This window comes from Phacochoerus africanus, chromosome 3 (assembly GCF_016906955.1).
Source record: "Phacochoerus africanus isolate WHEZ1 chromosome 3, ROS_Pafr_v1, whole genome shotgun sequence".
Taxonomy (NCBI): Eukaryota; Metazoa; Chordata; class Mammalia; order Artiodactyla; family Suidae; genus Phacochoerus; species Phacochoerus africanus.
In genome coordinates this window covers 138328789-138355786 of record NC_062546.1, presented here as the reverse complement: position 1 = coordinate 138355786, position 26998 = coordinate 138328789, and the positions used below count along the sequence as shown (strand labels likewise).

The 26998-nt window shown below is 35.5% G+C and overlaps 1 protein-coding gene across 1 annotated transcript in view; it reads left to right on the top strand.

Moving 5' to 3' along the window:
- The window catches only part of SCN9A (sodium voltage-gated channel alpha subunit 9), a 162803-nt gene that overhangs the window by 43295 nt on the left and 92510 nt on the right, over positions 1-26998 (top strand). Inside the window, exon 2 of the mRNA XM_047772799.1 lies at positions 23246-23553. Coding sequence (XP_047628755.1) covers positions 23296-23553 — 258 coding nt within the window. The 5' untranslated portion in view covers positions 23246-23295. The remainder of the gene's footprint in view (positions 1-23245; positions 23554-26998) is intronic.

The following is a 26998-nucleotide window of genomic DNA, read 5'->3' as shown; positions in this document are numbered from 1 at the left end:
CTATACTGTGAGAGACATGAGCTTTATAAAATACAGATTTGACCATTTTCCTACTTAAATCAATTCAGAGTCATTGCGACTACCTTCTGCAACCCCCGTTTCTCTCCACTTTATTTTTTCAAGGATATGGTTCCTTTAAAAATAATGGAGGAGTTCCTGTTGTGACTCAGAGGTAACAAACCCAACTGGTATCCATGAGGAAGCAGGTTGCATCCCTGGCCTTGCTCAGTGGGTTAAGGATCTGGCATTGCTCTGAGCTGTGGTGTAGGTCGAAGACTCAGCTCAGATCCTGCGTTGTTGTGGCTGTGGTGTAGTTTCGGGCAGTTGATGCTCCAATTAGCCTGGTTAGCAGCGTGCCTAGACTCTTCCTGCTAGATGCCCATAACAAGCACTCCTCCCTCTTACAGAGTTAGGAGTTAATCATAAATATTGTACTTCTTTTGGTGGTGATAATATAAGTATAATTTGGTGGTGTGTTGTTTTTTCAGGGTTGAAGCAAAATACAAATGTCTCTGGATAGTTGGCTCTTCTGCCATTGGAACAATATCGGATGTCCTTTATATTGACAGTAAAGTAATTGTCACGAAATTGTTTTCTTATTTTAGAATTCTATTCAAACAGAATGGTTAAGGATTTTTGTAATGTTGTACGCATTCCTTATTCTTTAGTTCTCTTGCATTTTAAAAATTAGAGTCTCTAGCAAATAAAATGGAGAGAATCCTTAGCTATTTAAGCACTGAAATCATACTTTCATTCTGAAAAGGCCCTAAAAATTCTTGCTGACTTTTTAAATAACTGATTGAGTAAAACCTACTTGTTTTCTATTTATGGTTTTCAGTATCTCTTTGCAGTAGGATTATGCAGTTTGAAAGAAGGGTAAAGAGTATTACTGAAGGGCTCCACTGCTTAAAAGAACTTGTTGAATGTACCAAAGAAAAAGTTAATGAAAATGTTTTTCCTTAGATGTCAAGGCTATTTTTAAAAGAGACAATATTACTTAGGAACAAATGGGAAAATAATGTCTTAAAGTGGATGATTATTATGGTAGTTGTTATGACTATATTTTGAAATGGATTTTCTCTTTTGAAGAATATGATTCTTGAATATGAATGTTGTTAAATACTCTTCTAGAACAGGGGTAACTGGCATCGTGTATAGTCAAAAGAAAAAAAAATTCATAGCAATGCTCTTGTGTGTCAGTGGACAACATTTAAAACGTCATAGATCAAGAGAGACAACTTAATCCTGAAAAATCCAAAAGCAAATTATGTCATGAAAGATAGTATTATGCACTTCAAAGAAATACCAAGGCTCAGAGTTGTTAACTTTATATTAATATGTGTTCAGTATCCCAGCTTGTAAGGTTAATGTTGAACATATTTTCTTATTAATGAATGTTCAGTGGACAAAAAATCAAAATAAGATGACAAGAACACTGTGCAGATATGTTACAATGTAAATGGAACATAGACTCTAACTGCAAGGAATTTTATAAGAAAATTCTCAAAACAAGGAACTGTTAATGAAAATCAAATTGTCAAAAAATACTCAGGAAAGAGATATATAATTTAGATACTGATAATTTATTTCAGATAAACAATGAATGAATTTTTAGAATAAGTATATATGTTTTCTTTATCTTGAAATGTGCATAGACAATTAGAAACAATTTAATTTAACTCAATGTTGTGACTTTTTATTTGCTAACTTTGGCAACTCTACCTGAGATGATGGGTAGGCAAGAAATTGCCCCCTTGAGAGACCGACTAGTTTAGGTCAAGATCAAATATAGACCATTCTTATGATTATTATTTAAATCACTTTGCTATTAACTTTTATATTTCTCATTATCACAATATTTCTATATGTCCCAGACTTTCTTGAGTATGAAAGACTATAAATGTTTTCTTTTGAACTGTATGAAAAATGTCATTTTAAAAGAAAATTTAATTTTCAAGTATTTTAATCACCTAGCCAAACTGCCCTGTCTAAAATTAGCTTGTTCTTGTCATAACCTAGTTTCCACACAGTGAGTCAGAAGTAATTTCCCCATATTAAACAAGAAGATTGGTTGAAAGCAAGAGAAGTAAACATTGGCTGTGTCAAGCCAAAGGGAGATTTATGGGAAGGTTCTGGGTCCTCACACATCACTGGAGTCTTTGGGAAGCAGGATGAGCTGGTTGGAGAAATGAGCAGACAGAGCCAAGGCAGGGCTAGAGGCTTTTTGGCAGACTCCTCTGGCCAGGCCAGGACTACTGTATGATGTGCCACAATTAGACTCCACTGTAGTTGCATAAGGGTTCTAGCAAAAATTCCAACCTGGCCTTACTTCATCTTGGCTTCACTCATTCCAGGATCAAGGTAAGGGGAAAATTAATCTATATGGCTAAGTTAAGGAGATGTGGACTCTCCATACTAATGAGAGTAGAAAGGAGGAATCATTCACCTTAGATTTCCACAGTAAGAGATGAGGCTCGAGTCCCATCACCACCTCTTTTTAGAGGAAATCTCTGTTCATCTCAATTAGGAAGGAAGATTGGCTGTTGGGTGTAAATATAAATAAACATATAGATTTATATTCATATAGATTTATAGACACACCTATGATTTGCTCTTGCTTTTGGGTTAAAAATGAAGCAGGAATTCCCTTCAGTGGGTTAAGGATCCAGTGTTGTCACTGGTGTAACTCAGGTCACTGTTGTGTCATGCCTTCAGTCCCTGGCCCTGCAATTCCACATGCTATAGGTGTGGCCAAAAAAATGAAACAAATTAATATCTGATTATGTAAGATTGATCAGGTATGTGCAGTCAGACATAGAGTGACTGAAAGGCTAGAATAGTTATATGCTTGAAGCAAAGGAAGACATTTTACCTCAAGTAGTATAACTTTTACATTTTACATTTGAATTTAAGACATTTAATGGCAATGGATAGTCCCTTCTCCCCAAGGTGATAGATAATTTGTGCTGCTTTTCTAACTTATGAAGTTGTAATTCTATAGTGAATTCCCAAGTGATTTAGACCCAACTATGCCTATTCTCTAATTTGAGAAGTGTGCTATGAAGTAGTATATTATGAAGAGATAAAATGAGTGTAAAAGGTAATGCCCTAAAAGGTAGATTACCTTTAAAAGAAGCAAATAAAATCGAAGGCATGGCATTTTGTCTTTTTTTATTGTTGAATTCCCAGATCTTACTCAGTGTCTGACATAAAGTGTTTACTCATACTCTATATTGGTGCTCCAAGAAAAGAAAAATAAATAGAAGGAGAAAGAAAATTGTCATTATTTTCTTGGAAGATATGACCATCCATTCAGAAAGCATAATTGATAAGCTGTTAGAAATGATAACTAAAGATCATACAATATGAAGTTAAATCAGTAGCAGTTACCAATTGGAAAATATATGTTTTTTAAAAAATAGGATGCCATTAATAATAGCAACATAAACCCATGCAGTATCTAGAATTAATTCATTAATTTAACTAGGAATATACAGATCCTTGTGTAGAAAAAGCTAAACTCTAATAAGGGACATAGAAAATTATCTACCTCATTAATGAGTCTTTCTGTGCTTCCAGATGGAATAACAAATACTATGAAGGTATAAATCCTTCATAAATTATTCTATGTTTCAATTGGCTTTTTGGAGAAATTGATAAGATAGAAGAATAAATAATCATATATAGGTAAGTTTACCTCAGGTAAAGAGAAAAGGGAGGACATGTCTCACTATGCAGGAAGACATACCACAAGAAATCTTTGTAGGAGGAGGGCTAAAGAAGCCTATATAAAGCACTACTTTCAAAATATTAAAGTAAGACCAATTAGAGATACCTGTTCAGTGAATAAAAGATAACACTGATGAAGTTAAATGATAGAAGATATTTACAATTCTGAAACCAGGGTATTACAATCTAGTGTATACAGGGAACACTTACCAATCAACCAGTAAAAAACAACAATCATAACAGAAAAATCAGGAAAAGGGTAAGAAAAAGAATTCACTTAAACCCAGAAAGTGAGCAGGCATACCAAGAGATGCTCAGAATGAGTATAGACCAAAGCAGTGCTAACTCAATTTAAAAAGTGATAGATTTTTCACCTATTATTCTGATAAAATTTGGAAAACTCTTTGAATGCCACGTTAATGAGGATGTAGAGATACAGAACCTTCATGCACTCTGGTGGGAGAATAGAAAAGTGCAGCCATTCTGGAGAAGAATGTGGCATTACTTAGTCTAATTAAATATGTATGTACCCTAGGAACCAGTATGGTATATTCCCTACCTTAGGAGATAGGAATTCTTATACAGCCGCATAAAGGGACACATTCAAATTGTTTATGACACTGTTTTTTTTTTTTTTTTGGGGGGGTGGTGATGGAAGTGAGTTTACTGAGGAAGTCACGAAGTTTAAGCTAGGAGGAGCCTTAGCAATGTGTTTTCACATTATCTACTTTGGTAAGATTTACAAAATAAGATATTTTAACTATTACTATAAATTTCCCTCCTATCAAGTAGTATTGGAGTAGCCATGGCCATATCTGGTGTGCAGCAAAGAGATGCTGAGTTGGAGGTACTTTCGAGTTCATTTTTAAAGTTTATAGGCCACTTCCACATACATTTATGACACACTCTTATAAAAACACTAAATATGTAGAACAGGGATCATGTTCAGCTCCTTCCTTTAATCTTGCCAGAGAAGAAAACTGCCTTCCCATTACCTGAAATCATGATTCCTTTGGTATTTTTCAACAGTTATGTGTTTGTTTTTTTTTCTCTCGGTCACATTTTATAGATGACATATTTTAAACTTGAATGCCAATTTGGAATTTTCTTTTATGTACTTTGCTTTTTATAAAGCTTTCCAAGCTACATGAAATAGATGCGATGAAATTCTAAAATATATCCTTAATATGTACCTTGGGTTTCTCAAGAAATCCAAAAATATAAATGAGGTACAGAATATTCACAAACACAGTAAAGCTCAAATATGACAGGTTAAGTGTAATTTAGAAAGATATATAAGAATACTTTAAGTTAAAAATTACACATTACTGAATGTATCTAATATCTGTATAAATGCAAAAAGCACCCTTTTCATCTTTAACTTTTTGAATTAAGGTGTTGAGAGAAAATTCATATACAAAATTAGTGGAATATGAAATGAAAATTGTAAAGAGCAAGGAAATCATTATTTTAACATTGAACAATGAAATACCACAAAACCTTTTGTCATATCAGAAGTAAAAGTAAGAATTTTTGTCATTATTTCACTAAAAGGAAGAGGTGAGTTTCTAACAGAAGAATTTAAAAAGCTCTTGTATTGTTTGTTAATCCACTTAATGAAAGGTGAATCATATAAATATGTTGAGGAAAGAAAAAAGACTTAAGTTTCTTGATGGTTTGCCATGAAATACCCAAACACATGATATAAAATGAAATTCATCATATATCACTACATCGAGAACATTGATGACAAAGTAGGTAATAATGGGTGTTGTGAATTCAGAGTATTTAAGATTAGCCATTGATCAAGGATACTCAAATGCTCTGGTATCTTACAGCTCGTATGTGAAAGGAACTTTATGGAGGTTTTCCCAAATTTGACAATAATACTAAAAAGTTACACTCTATTACCAATTTTACTGGCCATAATGTGGGGAGATTAACTCTCCAAATCTCAGGTTAAAACAAACAAAAAAAAACTATGGAATGCAGGGATGGTTGATGTAATCCACAATATAACTAAATTATGATTTCATCTTTTTTTCTTTTCTTTTTTCAGCCACACCTGCTGCATATGGAAATTCCAGGGCTAGGGGTTCAATCGGAGCTGCATCTGCTGGCCTGTGCCACAGCCATGACAATGCCAGATACTCAACCCACTGAGTGAGGCCAGGGATCAAACCTGCATCCTCATAGAGACAACATCAGGTCCTTAGCCCACTGAGCCAAATAGGAACTCCTAATTTCATCTTTGTAAGCTTCTTGCAAACTATTTAAAATTTTAAATTAGAATAGCTTGAGATTAGATAAATCCTGGAATAGAATCTAAAGAGTTTATGAGGTTATGCATTTCAGATTCCATGGAAAAATCATCACTAAGATGATTTCTTAGTGTTGAGAAAAGCTTGAGTGTGATGAAGATGATCAGACTGGACAAACCTAAAAAATGACAAAGACAGTTCCTGGACCATAGTAAGCACCTAACAGTCCTATGAATGAAGAGTTCCAAGGGAGAAGATTTACTGGGGATACAAGTTGTAGTACAGATCAGCCACCTCTACTCATCTTTCCTCCTTGACTAAAATCTCCCTTCCAAAGCCCAGGTCAGTTGCCTTTCCCGTATAGTCTCATTATTTTGTGTGATAGGAGAATTGCAATTGTTTGCCTGCTGTATTCCCCGGTTGACTGAAGGTCTCAGAGGACAAGACCAAGCTGCCTAGCTTGTATTTGTATCTCCAGAACCTGGCGTTGTGTTTGTTCTTAGTAATCACTTTAAAAATATTTGTTGAGCAGTAAGTAAAATAGAATGAACATATTAAAGGAATATTGGCACTGTATTATTTCACATACTTAACAATGTGTAAAAAAAAAAGTAGCTTTTTTGTGCTATAATTCACATACTATAATATTTACCCTACTATAATATTTACCCTCTTTTGTGTAACCTACTGGTGGTGGTCTTAAAATCAGGATTATCTTCAGTTTGTTTGAGTAATTTGAATGATGAGGAATTGTTAATTCCTAAGTATTCCTGCTTTAGTCTTTTACAGCTTAATAAAGAAAGATCTCCAATGCACATTCTGTTAATTCTGCTGGCAAGTTATTATGAAGGCATTTAAAAGTAATACACATAATAACATTGAAAATAATTTAACTGATGGCTCGTCATTTAAGATTCATTCTCTAATTACTTTTCAGTTATTGAAGGCTCTTTCAAAATAAGGCTACTTTGAAAAAAAGTAATATATATACAACAGTATACACTAAGGGTTTTCCGTGGACAGTGTTTTCTGCACAACAGAGAAAAAGATTCCATCTACTTTTTTTAAAAAAAACCCTGAGAACAATTACCTTATAATAAAACCACAAAAATGTACAGACTGAAATAAATAAAAATCAAATAAGATAAGAGGGATTCTGGTTTGTATATATAAACAGTGATGGATTTAAGAAAATATACAAATGATGGATTTAAGAAAATATATAAACTGGAATTCATACATGCATTTTATTCTACAAAGTCTTAAAATCCATAATCTATAATCATTATTGCTTTGTATAGTCATTGTTCATTTTTGTTGTCAGTTTTTCCTTTTATATACACAGAAACATACTCATTCTGATGTGCTTTTTTCTCTGCATTTCCATTCTTCTTCCCTTAGAGTCTTTTCCTTCTGCCTAGAAACTTACTTTGATGTGTATTTTAGTGCAATAATGAATTATATCAGTTTCTGTCTTCTGAAAAAGGTTTTTAAATTTCACATCCATCTTTTTAAACCTTTCATGAAGTACAATATACTTATGAAAAATACATGTATCCTAAATACATAGTCCAATGAATTCTTCCAAACTAAATGAATCACTCAACCAACCCTGGGACAAAAGCACAGAACTCCTCACTCTAGACGGATATTTTTACTTCCTCTCATGTTCTGGATTGTCAAGGATCTCAGGCTTCAAAATCAAGTGGTAGGTCTTTGTTCTAGACACAATTACAGACTAAGGATACACTGCCCTGTAGGATAACATAATGTTAGATGTTCCCAGAGACATCTAATTTTAATAATCAGTTAAGAGTCAAGTGAAGCTGCATATTTATGGGCTGTAGTTAAATGGTGACAGAGATAAGTGCACTAACCCACCTCCTAAGGAAAAGCTCCTTGGCACTTACATGAGGAATGAATAGGAGTTATCAGAGCTTGGGGGTTGGGGAGAGTTACCCTGCTTCAAACTAGCTTTTTAGTAAAATGCACTAGATAAATCCACAATGAAGATAGACAATTAACTGATAAAGTACTATATTTGACTCTACTTCTGATGACATTGTAAGAAACTATATAAAGTTAAAAGCAAATTGAGGAAATAGAGGAGTGTATGTAGATCCATAAAGACGGGTCTTAATACTACTCTACTTACTACCTACTTAAATGAAAAGTTTTGGGTGAATTTTAAAATTTCACATAACAAAATAAATAATATGAACATCTTCTAAATCCCTACAGCCACTAGTTTTACTGAACCTTGACCTGGCAAAGGGTAAGATAAAGCATCAGAGGTAGAGCAGTTGACTGTGAAAATTTGTACAATTTTCAGAAATGATGAACTGATTGATATTCAAGGCTTGTTGGAAGGTCTGCCAAAAATTAGAGCTAAGGAAATATGTATTTGTTTTGATCAAACTAAGGCAGAAGTTTCAAGAGAGCAAATTAAAAGATTAGTCAAGGGATTTCATAGATCCTTTATTGCACATTAAATGTGATGCCAAGCAGTGTTTGGATACAACTCCTGGTGCCTCCAGCCTGGAGGTGGAAATCTTCAGTTGTCTGAGGTCCCAGGCTCTAAAACTCCTTGAGATGCCTTTTAAGCAAGGCACAGGATTTCCAAACAGTCAGCAATGTCAGTATGACTAAATCTTAAGAATTTAACATTTAAGTTCTACTTATCTTTATTTTAGTGCTGCTATGCAGTCATGACTCCCGTCTTTTAGTGATGCACACAATAACTGTGGCATACCTTGATGAATAATGACCAAGACAATTAGTCTTATATGCTCCCGTTAAAAAGAAGTATTACAAGTCAGTGCCTTGTAAGGATCTTAGGTCCTTTTTGGTAATTTCTCCTAGGATGTCTCAGAAGTAAGATAAGCATATATCAGACCTGATGTATGTCTGTTGCCTTGGTGTGTGATGTGATATGGCATTTACTCTTGACAAAATAAAAAAAAAATATATTGCTTTGCAACATAGGTGCTGTGGTCATCCTACCAAGGATGAAACCAAATTTGTAAGTGCCTTCTCTACAGCCAAGACATATCTGTCTTTTGCCTTCCTCCAGTGATGTGATCAGGTGTTCACATATCAGTAAAATGAATTGAGAGGCCTTCTAATTACAATTCAGGAAGCAGTCAGGACTGGACTCTAACCTGGTTTAATTATTACTTTTTCCCTGTGTACTCCAGATTCATCCTCCAGCAGCTTTCACTTTCTTATGTAAGTAGTGGAGCTATTGGATGACTAGTATGCATATCTTCTTGTCTTTGAATGTTTCAGCTTCATCTTCTCTGCTATTGATATACAGGATTTGTATGATTAGGTTTTCTTTTCATGTACTGAAGTCGAGTGTAGGAAGGATCCTTTGGTGCCGCAATATGTACAACATAAGTTTCATACTCATCTGGAAGTTTTTAATTTATCATGAAAGAGCTTTATATCCTTACAGTTCATATTGGAAATAAATGTTGCCTCTCCCTCTCTCCTGATTATGTCTCTCTCTTCTATCATGGGAATTTAGATTTTATGAATAGAAAAATTGTAAAGGAGATGTCACTGAGCTTAGGAGAGGATTTTTAAATGCTATGGTGGCAAAAGAGGACTTTGTTATAAGAAATGAGTAAGTATACTCCTGACAGCCAGAATGCAGTTGTCTCTTGTCTTGTTTATTGTTAACCAGGTATTGAGATGTCAGTAAAGTGAGAATTTCTGAGTCAAATAGATTTCCTTCATTGCATTGTTACCCACAGTTCCTAAAGTAATCCAGAAACCAAAGGAGAGCCTATTGTACCTTAACAGCATCATTACATCAGATATCTAATAAAGACTTAATTTCACAACTTAAAAATTATTTGATATGCTTAATACTACCGAATGAGTTAAATTACCCTTATTCTAAAGGAAAACACATATGAATACCTTATAGATGATTTTTTTAGCCTACTTAGTCATAATGATCTCAAGGATAATTAGGGCTCAGACATTGTGACTCCAGTCTAGTTCTATGTTTATAAACTGTAAGCTCATTCCTTACCCAAGAGGGCATATGTATAAAAATTACCCCCCCAAGCATAATAACTTTAAAAATTGATTAGTATTTCTAACAGATCTCCTGTTTTTCAAAGTAATGCTGTTTTATACTGGGTAAAGTATTATTTTTATATATTCATTATAGCCCATTTTAATTAAAAGTAGTTCAGATCTGTCAGTCTGTTATCACTTAGGTACATTCTAAATAATGGCAATATTTTTGTTTGATAAAATCAAATTTACTGAGATATTGTTAACTTTCCATTATATTAGTGTGATTATACACCTGTGGTTTCTTTATTTTTAAACAAACTTTTTATCTTGGAGTTGTTTTAGATTTATGGAAAAATTATGCAGGTAGTACAGAGAGTTCCCATGTACTCCATGCCCACTTTATCTTTTATTAATAATTTACACTTTTATGGTGTATTTAATGAAGCAGTTGATGCAATTAATGAAGCCATAATAACACATTATTGTTATTAACTAATGCCCTTATTAAACAGATTTCCCCAAGTTTTCCCCACTGCCTTTTTTTCTCATCCAAGATTCTACACAGGATACCACATTACATTTAATCATCAAATCTCCTTAGATTTTTGTAGACTATGGCAGTCCCTCAGACTTTCCTTGTTTTTGATAACTTTAATGATTTGAAGGAGTACTGATCAGGTGTTTTTAGAATGTCTCTAATTTGGGATTTTCTAATGTTTCTCATTATTTAGATAAAAATCATAAGTTCAGATATCAAGGGAACATAGTATCAACATGAGTTATCATTGTTGATGTGAGGTGTAATCTATTTTAAAATACCCTTTAAAATGCTCATGAATCTCATAGTGTCTTGAGAAGGCTTTGAAAATGAGTGGTACTCCAGTCAAAATTTTATCTGTGAGAAAATATTACTGTTTGTTTCCAGACAAGTAACATTTTCAAAGCACTTCTTCATTTGACAGCAGTGAGTATCAATAAAACATTCCATTTTACTTATTTTACATTCATCCACTGTCTTAAATAATTTATATTTAACCTAAGTTGATTAAGATTTTGGCAGATCTTCAAAATGGTTTATTGGCCCAATCTTAATTTCATATAAATAGAATTTAAGTTAGCTACAGGTAAGAGATTCAGTGATGGAATATGAGACAGAGATGTAGATTATTATAGAATTATAAGCTAGTAATTTTTCTCTTGCTCCTCAAAATAAGGAAGTGTCATATTGGTCCCTCCAATCAAAGTTAAAGAAATAAAAAATTGGGGAGTTCCTGTTGTGGCTCAGTGGGTCACAAACCTGCCAACTAGTATCCGTGAGAATTCAGGCTCTAGCCCTAGCCCTAAAAAGCAAAAAAAAAAAAAAAAGAGAGAGAGAGAAAAGTAAGATACTCAAATATTCACATATCACCTGCTTTCTACAATGTTAAAAGTTGTCACATGAAACATTGCTAAAGCAATTCTATAAGAAATATTTTAAAAGAATAGTTAATTCTATTTTAAAATAGATATTACATGTGTAAGGCAAAGTATACTGATAATCATTATAAAAGCACAATTCATATAACAAAATTATTGGACACAGGGTACACATAGCCCACATGAACTACAATAGATTTGACACTCTGACATTAGTAAGTCAATTGGGAACTGCAGTTTAGAGTTCCAATATGAGGCACCTGACATGAGACTAAGATGATAATAGAGGCTACTGAGACCTTTACCAGCTTAAGATAATGGGCATACCCCACATTTCTGTGTTTTAGTCTTTTAAGAATTGGTGTTGGGGTTCACGTCATTGATTTCTGGGAGATTCCCAATTTGGACTGTAAACATCTAAGGAAACCCATACCCATCTCACCCTCAGGGGTTATCCCTATATGAGGGGCTATACAGGACCCTGAAAACTAAAAGAATGGCCCAAAGTAACTTCCTGTTGGCTGCTGCTGACAAATGATTACAACAGTACAGTTTTTGGAACAATATGTTTGGAGCCATTACCAGGTACCCAGAGTCCCTAAGACCATCTGCAGACTATTTGTGATATTACTTTGTTCAAAGGAAGGGATCATTCTTGTACTCTGTTCAGAGGTTCCATTAATGATACTTAAATGCTTCTCAAAAGATAAACCAAGTGGTAGAAGTCATTTTCTTTTGAGCCTGTTTAGAAATATCAATTTACTGTAAAAAATAGAAAAAAAAACTTTAATGATAGTTCTTGAACCACATAACTTTGTCTATATAAAACATATCTTGCAAATCTTCATATAAAGTTTGAGAGAACAAGAGTGAAATAATGGGAATTTACTTCAACAAACGAAACTCAGCACCCGTCTAAATCTCTGAGCAATCAAAATTCATTCTAAGGATATTTTAGTGTTTACCATTATGTTTTACAGAGTAACTGGCTCTATTCTCAATGCCTCAACTTTTTTTTAGGCTCAGAGAGATAGCATAACTTGGATATAAAAAATCACATAGCTAGTAAGTAGTGAACCCAGGATTCAAACTCTAGGATTTCTAGCTCCTGGACTTGTATCACTACTCTAAATCAAATCTCTGCTTATATTATACATATACATGTTTTACATTTATGTTTAATGTTTAAAAGGCTAATATATTTCTATCAATTGAAGTATCCTCAAGTTGATTACACATAATAGATCTTAATTACAGATGTATGATGAAATTTACCAGAGCAGGGAATTCAAATGGAGGGAAGTCAAATGGAAGGAATTCAAATGGAAGGACAAGTTAATTATATTAACACTACAAATAACAAATGCTGGAGAGGGTGTGCAGAAAAGGGAGCCCTCCTGCACTGCTGGTGGGAATGTAAATTGGTACAGCCACTGTGGAAAACAGTATGGAGGTTCTTCATAAAACTAAATATAGAACTAGCAATCCCACTCCTGTGCATTTATCTAGTAAAAGCTACAATTAAAAAAAAGATACCTGCACCTGTATGTTCATAATTGCATGATTTACAATAGCCAAATCATGGAAACAACCTGACTGACCATTAACAGATGAATGGATTAAGAAGATGGAATACTACACATCCATGAAAGAGAACAGAATAATGCCATTGTAGCAACATGGATGCAACTAGAGATTCTCACATTAAGTGAAGCAAGTCAGAAGGAGATAGACAAACACCATATGGTATCATTTATATATGGAATCTAAAATATGGCACAAACGAACCTATCTGTGGAACAGAAACAGACTCAAAGACATGGAAAACAGACTTGTGATTGCCAAGGGGGAGGGGAGAGAGCGGGAAGGATGGGGAGTTTGGGGTTGCAAACTATTACATTTAGAGTGGGTAAGCAATGAGGACCTACTGTATATCACAGGGATCTATATCCAACCTTTTGGGATTTTTATATATGTATAACCAGGTCACTTTGCTGTACAGCAGAAACTGGCACAACATTGTAAATCAACTACACTTTAATTAAAAAACATTTCTCAAAATATTAATAGTACCATTTATACATGGTTACTATGGGCAAAACTCTCTCCTACGCACTTTATATACACTTATCCATCCTGATCCTAATCATTCCTTGAAACAAACTAGGAAACTGAGGCTCAGAGAAGTATAAGTCACATGCACAGTGTCAGCAGCTATAAAATGTGGAGCATGGATTGTGATGGGAAAGGTCAAGATGATGACTCTTTTGATTTTTCCATACTGAATACAAGTATTCAATTTGTTTAGATTTTTCCACATTGAATACAAGTATACTTCACGATATATGTTATGGAGTTTGTCCATTTTACATTTTTGGAAATTGAGCCATAGTTACAATGTCTTCCAGAAACTCAGTTTAAAAAGAAAAAGTAGAAACTTATATAAAGTGAAAAATTATTTTTTAAAAGTGCGTAATTCCTACATAGCATTCATAAATTAGTTCTTAAGCTCATAAACATGTTTCTTTCAATTTCTTTGTCTTTTTTGGCAATGTTGTCATCTATTCCTAAAAGTTTGGAGATCAGTTTTTTAAATTGAGAAATATTTGACATAAAACATTAGTCCTAGGTGTAAAACACAATAGTTCAATATTTGTATGCAGTGTGAAATCACCCATACTAAATCTATTTACCATCTATCATCATACATAGTTACAAATTTTTTTTTCTTGTGATGAGGATTTTAAGATATATTTTCTTAGCAACTTTCAAATTCTTAGTATGTGTTATTAACTGTAGTCACTTATGGAAGATCAGCTTTTAAAAGTAAATACTTGAAAAGACTCTTGGTATTTTACAGTAGCAATAGATCTTCCTTCTCCATGTTTGTTGCTTAGCAACACATTATCTGCACTCAAGTGAGAGCTGACAGGCTTGAAGGATGAGTGAGTGTGGGGGACAGTCCCAGGAGGAGCATTCATGCTTCAAATGAAAATGGAGAGAACAAAGGATTCAAAAATGGGGTTTCCAGGCTTAACATGGATTAAGTAATATGAGTAATACAACATGAGTGATGCTTAAAATGTTGAGAATTAAAAATAAAAATTAATATGGTTAAGACGTTTGCTTTTTTATTGTTTTGGACTCTGTAGCTGGAAGGGAGTCAAGGGACCTAGGGTATTTTTGTTAGCCCCTCTCCCTTTTCTCCCTATTATACTCTCCTTTCCTGTTTGGTTTATTTATCCTTTTCCTTCTTTCATTCAACCTTTTCTTTCATTACCTCCTTCCTTCCCCTCATTGCAAATTTCCTTTCTTTAACTGTGCATAACACAGATTAGGAGTTCAAAAAAATGTGTCATTTTTTATTGAAATGGAATTTATGTTTATCTTTTCAGTTTTAAAAAGGAGACTTTAAGCTTTCATGTTTTACATTCCTACTCTACAAATGAAACAAAACTCAAAAAAACTTTTGTATGCTTTTAATTGAACTTGCTTTCTCTTATTGAGTAATAAAACCTTGTCATTAAATTTCACATATGTGGAGTTCCCGTCGTGGCGCAGTGGTTAACGAATCTGATTAGGAACCATGAGGTTTCGGGTTCGATCCCGGCCCTTGGTCAGTGGGTTAATGATCCGGGTTGCCTTGAGCTGTGGTGTAGGTTGCAGACATGGCTCGGATGCCGCGTTGCTGTGGCTCTGGCGTAGGCCGGAGGCTGCAGCTCCGATTCGACCCCTAGCCTGGGAACCTCCATATGCCGCGAGAGCGGCCCAAGAAATGGCAAAAAGACAAAAAATAAAAAATAAAAAAATAAAAATAAAATTTCGCATATGTACATACCCATATGACCATCACACAAACAAGATGTAGAATATCTTCACACGAGAATGTTCACTTGTGCCCCTTCTGGGTAATATGCTTTTGAAAGGTAACTAAGATTCTGACTTCTACTTCTTTTCAGCAAACATTCTACTAAGATTTTTATTTTGATAATCATTCCTCTAATTGCCAAGAATTTTTGATGTTTTTGATTCCCCTCTTTTTTTAGTGGCCCATTCTATTCTATAATAGATTCTCTTGTCTTCTCAAATTTCTCTGGAAATACTAATTTTAAGTTCGCTATTTTCAATATTTCCTTATGTTTGCTATTTTTTTTTCTTTCTTCTAGAGTTAGGAGTTTGGTCTGTTCATCTTAGTCCTTCAGTTTTATGTTTGGTAATTTTTGATTACCAATTTATCCTCAATTATCTATTAATATTTATGATTGAAAGACTATGTTGTTGTTGGCCGGGGTTTCCTTTGTCTTTATGTAAGTTGGTTTCCCAAATAAATCCTCTCTTGAAAGGGAGGGATGACTGAAAGCTCTGTGTATGTGTCTGGTGTGTTGTCAGGCTGGCTTCATTTTAGAATAAATGAGCTAGGAGAAGAATTCACCTTTCCCTAAACTCCACCCTGCTTCCAGCTAAAATGGAAATGGACACCTTAGGGTCTTAACCATAATTAATTCAGAGATTAATTTTTGCTTTTAGCCTAAGGATAAATTCCACTGCTTCACACTTGAATATAGAAGGGGAAGTGGGAACTGTGAGTTACAACATTGTTAGATTGATAAGCCTTGAGTTAGTCAACTTGTTTTCTGACCTGCAAGTGCCATGTTCTATGACTTTTCTGCTGGGAAGAAACATTTCTATATTCATATATTCTCAGATGAATGTTGTAAGCTGTGGCTTCTATTCTGATCTCCTCATTAGGGAAATCCCATCAACTCTATTTTATTCAGATTTGTGAAAACTCTTTAGTGTCTTTCTTTTGGTTTTCAATGATATCAGGAAACTATTCCCTACTGTACATCTTTGTGTTCAGTGCAGTGGGAATTTGGAAGCCAGGGGGTGATAAACACATGGGACAAGACCATTGTCATGAACTAAAAGCTGAAATTTTTTGACTGGAAAGATACACGAGGGAAAAATAGGTAATAAATAGGGGTTAAAAATACATGAATTCTTGCATAGATAATAAAGTTCAGAATAAATATTTTCATGTCTATTTTAATTGTAAGAAATCTGAGATAAAAGGATAATACCTCCACTTTTTATTTTCAGAGGTTAAGTGCCTTCTATTAAGAGATTAATAGTAGGTGGGCAAAATAGAACACGGAAGTATTGACTTGATGTGCGATATTGTGATCTTTCTCCGAAGAAGATGCTGTCATAATAATACTAATCATAAGAAAGGGGAGTTACTGTTATGTCTCAGTGGTTAACGAACCCAACTAAAGTCCATGAGGACGCAGGTTTGATTCCTGGTCTTGCTGAGTGGGTTAAGGATCTGGCATTGCCATGAGCTGTGGTGTAGGTCGCAGGTCCCAGATGCAGCTCGGAGCCCCCGTTGCTACGGCTGTGGAGTAGGCTAGCAGCTAAATCTCTGATTCAACCCCTGGCCTGGGAACTTCCATATACCGCAGTGTGGCCCAAAAGAGACGAAAGACAAAAAAGAAGTAATATGGTAATAATGTTTTTCAAAATGTAAATTAAGCAGGGAAAGAATAAATATTGATTGATTCTATTAAATTTAGATCAAATAAATTTTAGGTACATCTATTTATTTATTTACTTATTTATTTTTGTCAGTTTTAGGGCCATACCCATGGCATATGGAGGTTTCCCAGGCTAGTGGTTAAATCAGAGCTGTAGCCACTGGCCTACACCACAGCCATAGCAATGCCAGATCCAAGCTGTGTCTGCAAGTCACACCACAGCTTACAGCAACACTGGATCCTTAACCCACTGAGCAAGGCCAGGGATCAAACCTGTGTCCTTATGGATACTAGTCAGATTCTTTTCCACTGACCCTGACAGAAATTCCCAAATTTTAGGTATATCTTTTTAAAGTATATTTTTTGGATTAAAAAGTATTACATTTTTGGGAGTTCCCATCATGGCTCAGAGGAAGTGAATCTGACTTGCATTCATGAGGATGCAGGTTTGATTCCTGGCCTTGCTCAGTGGGTTAAAGATCTGGCATTGCCATTATCTGTGATGAAGGTTGCAGACGTGGCTTGTATCTTGCATTGCTGTGGTTATGATGTGAGCTGGCAGCTACAGCTCTGATTCAACCACTATCCTGGGCACCTCCATGTGTGGGTGTGGCTCTAAAAAGACACACACACAAAAGTATGATATTTTTATTGTAAAAATTTGAAAAGAAAATTTAAAGAAATCAATAAAAAACCCATAATCCTTCAGCAGCCTTCATTAAATATATAGTATATTTAATTTCAGGCTTTCTTTCTATACATTTTAAAAATTGAGATGAATATAAAGGCATATTTGATTGTGTACGCTATATTATATTATCCTTTTTAAAATTTTTGTAGTTTATTGAACAGTCTATAAAGGCACTCTTTAAACACCACTCAGTTACTCATTATGTGTTCATTATTCAATTAATGAAACACTGACTGTTAGACTTTTGGATTGATTACAACTTTTCAGTATTACAAAAACATCGCAGTAAATATCTTCATAAGTGTTTGAGGATATCTGAGATGATTGCTTTGGGATATACTCCTAGAAGGGAGGTTATTTGGCAATAAATATGAATCATCACATTGAAGGCTTTTTATAGATCTGCAAAATTACCCTCAAAAAATTTTACACATTGATTTGACCCCTAGCCTGAGAACCTCAGTATGCCACAGGTGCAGCCCTAAAGAGCAAAATAAATAAATAAATAAATAAATAAATAAATAAATAACTGGGAAGAAAAGAGAAGATGAGCTTGTAGGGGAATAATGAAACTTAGGCGACATCCGGGAAGATTGTACACCCCATAGTACTCAGCCAATGAGGCACTGGGGGAGGGACTTGAGTGCTAGAGAATGTAATTGCTTGTCAGGGCACTGATGTGCCTGCCTGCCTGTTTGACCCCATGTTGCAAGACCGCCATTAAAGTCTCGCTTGGCTGCACCAAAAAAAAAAAAAAAAACTTACATGTTATTTTTTTCCCCATCATCCAGAAAGGATGTAGTTTTTTTCCCCTATCTCCTCCAAACCAGAGAATGGTAATGGTAATGGAATCTGATCTGAGTCTCTTCAACTTAACTTTTCAAGACCCCAATGTTAAGCAGGTACTAACTAGTGTCTTGTTTTAGTTTAGCCTGAGGAAATGTTCCCCATGTGTGGTACCACTGACATGAATCACCTGACACCCCTGCTATGTTGCATAACTTCAGTGACACAGAAACTGTATATTGTCACTTATATGTGAAATTTGAGATATGGCACAAATGAACCTATCTACAAAACAGAAGCAGACTCACAGACACAGAGAACAGACTTGTGGTTGCCAAGGGGAAAGGGGATGGAGTGGGGTGGACTGGGAGTTTCAGGTTAGTAGATGCAAACTATTGTGTTTGGAATGGATAAGCAATGAAGTCCTACCATATAGCACAGGGAACTACAGTCTTTTGGGATAGAGCATGATGGAAGATAATATAAGAAAAAAAATATTTATATATGTATGACTGGGTCACTGTTGTACAGTAGAAATTGACAAAACATTGTAAATCACCTATAATTTAAAAAAAAAGACTTAAAAAAGAAACTATATTGAGATGTGCATGAATAGAGATTGAGAGGAAGAAAAAGGAGGGAAAAAGACAGAATTTGAAAGAGTGTGACTGGTCATCTGAGTTTATGACATCTACTCATCTGAATTTCTATCAAATAATTCTTGAAAGAGGTGACGCCTCCATTTGAATGTGAGAAGTACAAAAATACCATTTCTTCAGCTATGTCCTCACTCAAGAGAGAGGCATGTGCACCCTGAAAGTAAATTGAGACAGGTAACCTCTCCTCGCCCTTATGATTTCCAAGTGTTGAGGGATCTGCTCAGTTTGGTGGCAGCTGCACTCACTGCCTTATTTCTCAGATTGATGTGGTGCAGTTTCCAAAAGGCTGGTGACTGCTAGAATCAGGTCACCTGATTGTGACCACAGGTTTATAAACGGGACCAAGCTTGGCCTTTGAGTGCTAGAACTAAACCTTAGCTTTTCCTAAATTGATCTTAGACCAAATCAGTCCTCTCTTTAAACAGAGACTATAGAGACTTCCACAGTGATTGGAATTGAGTATGTGCATTTGTTTCCATTTTCCTAAACCTCTTTTCTTGGCTCAGGACAATTTTCACAGATTTCATGATTCAATTAGTGTTTTTATGATTTTTATTGAGATGTAGCTTATGTACCATAAAAATCACCCTTTCAAGGGCAAATTCAGTGGTTTTCAGCATATTCACTGAGTTGTGCAATCACTGCTCTTATCTAATTTTAGAACATTTTGTACCCCCCCCACCAAGAAACTTCATTTCCGTTAACCCCGTAATCATTAATGCCCAGCCTCTGCAACAATAATATAGTTTTTGTTCCCAAGGATATGCCTATTCTGCATATTTCATACAAACACAGTTATTAAAATATGTGGCCTTTTGGGTCTGACTACATTCACAAGGTTTTTCAGGGTTCATGTTGTAACATGTATCCATACTTTCTTTTTATTGTCATATAATATTCCACTTAGTGAATATGCCCCAATTTATCAGTTGATGGACATTTGGATTTTTTCCAGTTTTTACCTAATGCTGCTATGAACATCTGTGTACAAGTTTTTGGGGGGACATATGTTTTCACTTCTCTTGAGTATTTAACCTAGGGGTGAAATTGCCGAGTCATGATTCTTTCATGAGTCACTCTATCCTGCTTTTAAATGTGTTCATGCAATGTCCCTCACCTTTCACTACATTCTCTAAAAAGCAATCATCTCAACTTTAGTTTGCATCAAAATTATGTTTCTTAATAGTTTGAATTTATAGAAATAATGGCGTAAATAATCTCAGTAAAATACTTCAAAATCTTAGGACACATCAGCAAATACATAGGCAATTAACTGTCCAAATTTTGTTCAAAAGCAGTAATATTAGTTGCTGTGGCCAATAGAGTGGACTGACCTTGTTCTTTTTTGTAAGTGTAAAATTCTATAACTCTGGGAGTTCCTGTCGTGTCTCAGTGGTTAAGGAACCTGACTAGTATCCATGAGGATGTGTTTGATCCTTGGCTTTTCTCAGTGGGTTAAGGATCCAGTGTTGCTATGAGCTACGGTGTAGGTCACAGATGTGGTTCAAATCCTGAATTGCTGTGGCTGTGGCATAGGCCTGCTCCAATTAGACCCGTAGTGCTTGGGAACCTCCATTTGCCCCAGGTGCGGCCCTAAAAAAAAAAAAAAAAAAAAAATTCTGACTCTGAATCCAAAGGTAGAGACTTGCTCTTATTTCCAAATATGCCATTGCATGGCTTTCAACATATTCTTTCCCATGAAATGTTGCTATATATCTACTTCTTATAAGAGGCTTTTAGTTCTCCATTTTTGGAGAGGCTGCTAAAAGAATCCTGGAATTTATGTCAGAAATGTTTGAAACTTTGTATTTAATCCAGTTCTTATTACCTATGGTGCCCTCTCTCCTATTTCTTTGTCTCTGTTTCTACACCAGGATATTTAAAATAAAAAAAAAATGTGTGTTATTTCGGCTGATTGTAATCTCCTTTACTAGAGGCACACCAGATTTGTCTTTGATTTGTATTTCTTTCTAGGACGTAAGTGCGTCAAAGATAAAAACTGTGTTTTCTTCTACTCTCACAGCTCTAAATGTCAAATGTAGTAACATACCCAGATTAAGTATTTGGTAAAAACATTTAAAAGGAGGATGTGGAGTTCCTGTCATGGTACATTGGGGTTCCTGTCATGGTACATTGGAAACGAATCCAACTAGGAACCATGAGGTTGAGGGTTTGATCCCTGGCCTCACTAAGTGGGTTTAAGATCCGGCATTGCCGTGAGCTGTGGTGTAGGTCACAGACGTGGCTTGGATCCTGTATTGCTGGGGCTATGGTGTAGGCTGGCAGTTGGAGCTCTTATTAGACCCCTAGCATGGGAACCTCCACATGCCACGGGTGTGGCTCTAAAAAGCAAAAATAAAATAAGTAAAAGGAAGATGTGTTAGCAGATTGAAAAAGAAATGTAGTGATACATGCCATGGCAAAAATCAGACTCAATTGTGTGATAAAACCATAAAAATCATTTTTCAGAAAAGCTAAACTTGCTTTATAAGTTTTTGTATAATTTTACATTGCAAAATGATTGTTTTTCTGTCAATTTTAAACTGGTTTCATACCTTTTTAAAAATATGTAGATTTCTAATAAGGGTTATTCTTGTAACTGTGACTAAATAGCTCAGGGGAAAATCTATCCATTTTGCTCGAAACACAATTGAAGTTAATTTTGTTTGACACAGGAATAGGAGAAATCTGTAAAAAAATATAATTAGTTTCAGCTTCTTTTCACTCCTTTTTCTGAGTCTATATAACCTACGTTGTCACTACCGTGATTCGCCTTTTAATTTTTATATTTCACCTTAGAAGATAAAAGAGCAGGCCATGGCTTCTTTTTGTTTCTTCTTCCTCTGTATGTCATGGTACTTAATATACAATCTTTCAAGCTGTTCACAGAGGGTTGACGTACTGAAAGTATTTGTCCCAAGTCTCAGGCAGTCCCAGTGCCCAAGCACTCATTTTCATTTTCCAATGGATGAGTTAGGAAGTTCTTTTAACTCAGTCAAATAGTAAGTCTGCTATTTTTTAAATAAGAACCATTATTTTTATGCTCTTTTATTTAAAACACTCCCGTATAATAATATATAGAAATTTGAGTTTTTTATCTTGTAATTTTCTGTCCTGTAGTTTTTGTAATATTTTGTACACAGATGTAAGCTAATTAGGGAAGTCATAATTTTTATGCTTATCAGAGGGGGGTGGGGTTTGGTTTGTTTTTTACTTTTTTTTTTTTTGGCCTTTTTAGGCCCACACCTGTGGCATATGGAGGTTCCCAGGCTAGGGGTCGAATCAGAACTGTAGCCACTTGCCAATAGCCACAGCAACATCAGATCTGAGTCATATCTGTGACCTCCACCACAGCTTACGGCAATGCTAGATCCTTAACCCACTGAGCAAGGCCAGGGATCAAACCTGCATCCTCATGGATGCTAGTCAGATTCATTTCCACTGAGCCATGATGGGAACTCCTGTTTTTTTTACTTTTTAAATTGAATCTATCCCAAACATTTACCAAATTTCTTTTATCTTCTTTGTTCTTCCCAGTTTCCTAATTGTTTTTAATTCAAAATGGAGTTTTCTTTCTAATTTATAAAGGGGTATGTATTTATCATAAGAAAATCTAAGTGTGTAAAATAGAGTCAAACAATCTTCCACCACCTATTTTACAAAAATGAGTTTCCTCCAGGGAGAGAAGCAGAGGGTGTCAGACAGAAGAGGATCAGGTGACCAGAGAGGCTAGAGGAGAGCTTGAAGAGTGGTGCTGTCAGAAGCACCATCATGAAGATTTTTAAGCAAGGAAGGTTGGGTTGAATTGCACTAAAAGTGAAGAGAGGTGAATAGTAAAAGGAAATAGTAATAGTAAAAGGGACAGAGATGAATAGTAAAAGGAATATCTTTCATTAAGTTATCACTTTAAGATCTATGAAATGTTTAGTTCAAATTTTTAATGCTGTTTAGAGAGCCTGGAAAATAAGTCATTCATGGAGTAGTCTGTTAATAAGAATACATTCAATGTGATGATAATTCTGTGGACATATTACTTCTTGTAGTTAAAACCAAAATCTATTTTATTATTACTACTAGTATAATTATTTTTAAGTGGCTGGCAAACACTTAAGGCTTGATGTCTTTGTTTCTCTTTAGGCCTCTTATGTAAGGAGCTGAAAGGGAAATAAAATATACAGGATGAAAAGATGGCAGCGTTGCCTCCCCCAGGACCTCAGAGCTTCGTCTACTTCACAAAACAATCTCTTGCCCTCATTGAACAACGCATTGCTGAAGGAAAAACAAAGGAACCCAAAGAAGAAAAGAAAGATGATGAGGAAGAAGGCCCGAAGCCAAGCAGTGACTTGGAAGCTGGCAAACAGCTCCCCTTCATCTATGGGGACATCCCCCCAGGGATGGTGTCTGAGCCCCTGGAGGACCTGGACCCCTACTACGCAGACAAAAAAGTGAGTTTATTTGTGCCTGCAGTGGTGCAATCTCTGTTTGCCCATTGTACAGAAAGATGGTGTTACCGATTGAGATTAAATGGAATTTAATGAAAAATCACACCATGACAGAAATGTTTGGTTAACCACATATGTAGGATATTCCAGAGTATGTTTTTTGTTTGTTTGTTTGTTTTTGTTTTTTTTTTTTTGTATTTTTAGGGCCACACTCGTGGCATATGGAGGTTCCCAGGCTAGGGGTCTAATTGGAGCTGTAGCCCATGGCCTACGCCAGAGCCACAGCAATGCCAGATCCGAGCCATGTCTATGACCTACACCACAGCTCACAGCAATGCCAGATCCTTAATCCACTGAGTGAGGCCAGGAATTGAACCCCCAACCTCATGGTTCCTAGTCAGATTCGCTTCTGCTGTGCCACGATGGAAACTCCAAGAATATGTATCTTTTTAAAAATTTTTCATCGACACTGGTTTTGGCATTGGCATACACTTTTGATTTTCTTAATTTAGTAGTGTTCAGTATAATGTTCTGTCTTTTTGGACATGCCATAAATGTGTACTTGTAGGAACAAAATAATTGTCAATCTCAGAAGTAAAATGGGGACATGTTCAGAATGCATTTGCATGGAGATGACAGCTGAATCCATGGGAATAGATAAAATCACTGAACTAATAATGGGGTTTTAAAGGGTGCTGGATAAAAAAAGAGTTTGAGATGGTCAGAGGTAAGATGTAAATCTTAAAATTTTCCGTTATTCAAAAAAAAAGAAAAGAGATTACCTCATAAAATTACCCAAGAAGTTGAGGCTAGAGTAGGGGAACTATTGAAATGAACAAGGAGGATGAGTTGGTAATTTTCAGCACGCAGCCTGTGTTAGGTAACAGGAATCAAAGCAGAATAGTGGTGAATAGTAGATAAAAAGAGAAAGTAGGTGGCAGTTGAAGCATACTAGGAAATTTGAGAAATTTCCTTCAGAAAGATGGTCACTTGGGGCAAGGAATAAATTTAAAACCTTTCAAATGTACGGTGTATATAGCATGTTTGAAAGTGGAGAAAAATTTTTCTCAGAGAGAAAAATGGAGAGGGTTGAGTAATGTTGTGGGAAGTTGCTGATGTTAACAGGCAAGGGATAAGCCACAGGTCAGATTTATCTACATTCAAAAAGTGGAGAGAAGCCTTACTGTGTGAGCATTTGACTGGCAAATAGGAGGATACATTTAAGAGTCCTGATATGTTGAAGTAAACGTAGGCACATCTGATGAGGAAATGCGTGTTAAATGATGTCTGTACTTTCCATACTGCAGGAGTGGAAATTGTCCTTGGAGAGTCAGTCTTGAGAGCAGCAGTGAGAAAGTGTTGATTGCATTAGGGAAATGGGAGAAAGTTTGAAACAACTGCTATAAAGGTTGTTTTACTGAGAAAATAGGAGGGGATTATGATCATTTCTGAGGCAGTAGCAGATACAACCAGATTGAACTTGACAAAGAGATAGTAAAGGATTAGATCAGTAGCTTCCGTAACTTTCTCCAACAGTGCTTTGCTGCTTGGCACCTGCACACTTAGCTTTAAGAAGCCCAGAAAGGGAGGATAAAGTCCATTTAAAAAAATTATTTTGGGAGTTCCTGTTATGGCTCAGCAGGTTAAGAATTGGCATAATGTCCCCAAGAATGCAGGTTTGATCCCTGGCCTCTATCAGTGGGTTAAGGATCTGGCATTACAAGCTGCAGTGGAGGTTGCAGATACAGCTCAGATCTGGCATTGCTGTGGCTGTGGTTTAGGCTCCCCTGCAGGTCTGATTTGACCCTTACCCCAGAAACTTCCATATGTTGCAGGTGCAGCCCTAGAAAGAAAAAAAAAATTATTTTGATTTAAGGTAAAAATAGAAGGGAATATTTCTTGATAAGACAGCTAGCAAATAAAGAAAACTGAAATGTCCTGAGAAGTAGTAAATGTGATGAAGTTAATTTTGATGGTAGAAACATCTTCTTCAGGGGTAGTTGCTATGAATAACAATACATGATATTTTGCTTCACCTTAAAACCAGCATCTCAACAAGCTGACAGCACAGCAAGAAAAAACAGAATATTTGCAAAGCCTTTGAGAAATTACACAGCATTCTAATTAATCAATCAGTATTTTAACACAGAATGAAAGAATGCTAACATGTATCCAGGATCTCAGGCACTAGATTTTTTATACAAATTACCATGAGTTTACCACCATCTGGTGAGATAGGAAGTAATAAATGACTTAGGACTAGCAAATTTTGTCCTGGTTTTTTTGGTTCAAATTGATTTGACTTCCTACTGAGATATTCTGTTGTACAGCTATTCTGGAGTTTACTTGTTTTTACTCTATAGCAACCACCATGCTCACAACTTTATGAAAATGAGTGATTATGAATGAGTAAATAGTGAAACAGATGAAATAAAAAATACTTTCTCATTTTGCTTATTACTTCATCCTAAAAAAAATGCCTGACTCTGCATGGATACCTCCTGTATTTCCCATTTCCAAAGGTAGCCTGGAGGTAACTTGAGCAGCCACCCCTTAAGAAGCAAAGGAGTGTTTCTGGAATAAATCCCAAGTCAGAGGTATAAACTAATACTGGCTTTAAGTGACTTGGGAGGTAAGGAGGAAATGTTTGCATTTGAATAGAGGATTAACTAATGGAATCATTTTAGCTATGTGATAGACTAATTTAATAGAGAATAGTTGGGGTGGGACTCCAGCCATTTGCCTTGGCCCCAGTTCCTTTCAAAAATGACACCAAGCACATTAAAAGCCTAATAATGCACATCTGCATCAGTATACTTGGGCAGAGCTTGGTCAAACAAAATAATCTATTTTTAATGTACCTCTATTTACATATGGACAAATAACCAAAGGGCCGAGTCTTTATTTATTTATTTATTTAGGTTTGGAGCTTTAAATTATCAACTTTTTGTGCCATGTCCTAGCCTCTTAATCATTCTTGATTAAAGTAGTTTTGAGGTCCATTTGCAGCTTCAGGGTTGACTCCTTAATGTTTCACATTATTCAGACTAATTGACAAGAATTTAGTTTCTGCTACATTATAATCATTGCTTGGATTAAAAATTTTACTGATTCCTAATTTGACCTGGGTTCACATTTTAATTTATATTTGAGTATAATCATCAATGCTTTATTTTAAAAAGGACACAATAGGGGTTCCTGTTGTGGCTTAGGGGAAACAAATCAGACTAATATCCATAAGAATGAGGGTTTGATCCCTGAACAGCTCAGTGAGTTAAGAATCTGGCATTGCCAGGAGCTGTGATGTAGGTGACAGACATGGCTCAGATCTGGCATTGCTCTGGCTGTGGTATAGGCTGGTAGCCGTAGCTCCAGTTTGACCTCTAACCTGGGAACTTCCATATGCCGCATGTGCGGCACTTAAAAATGAATACATACATAACTAATA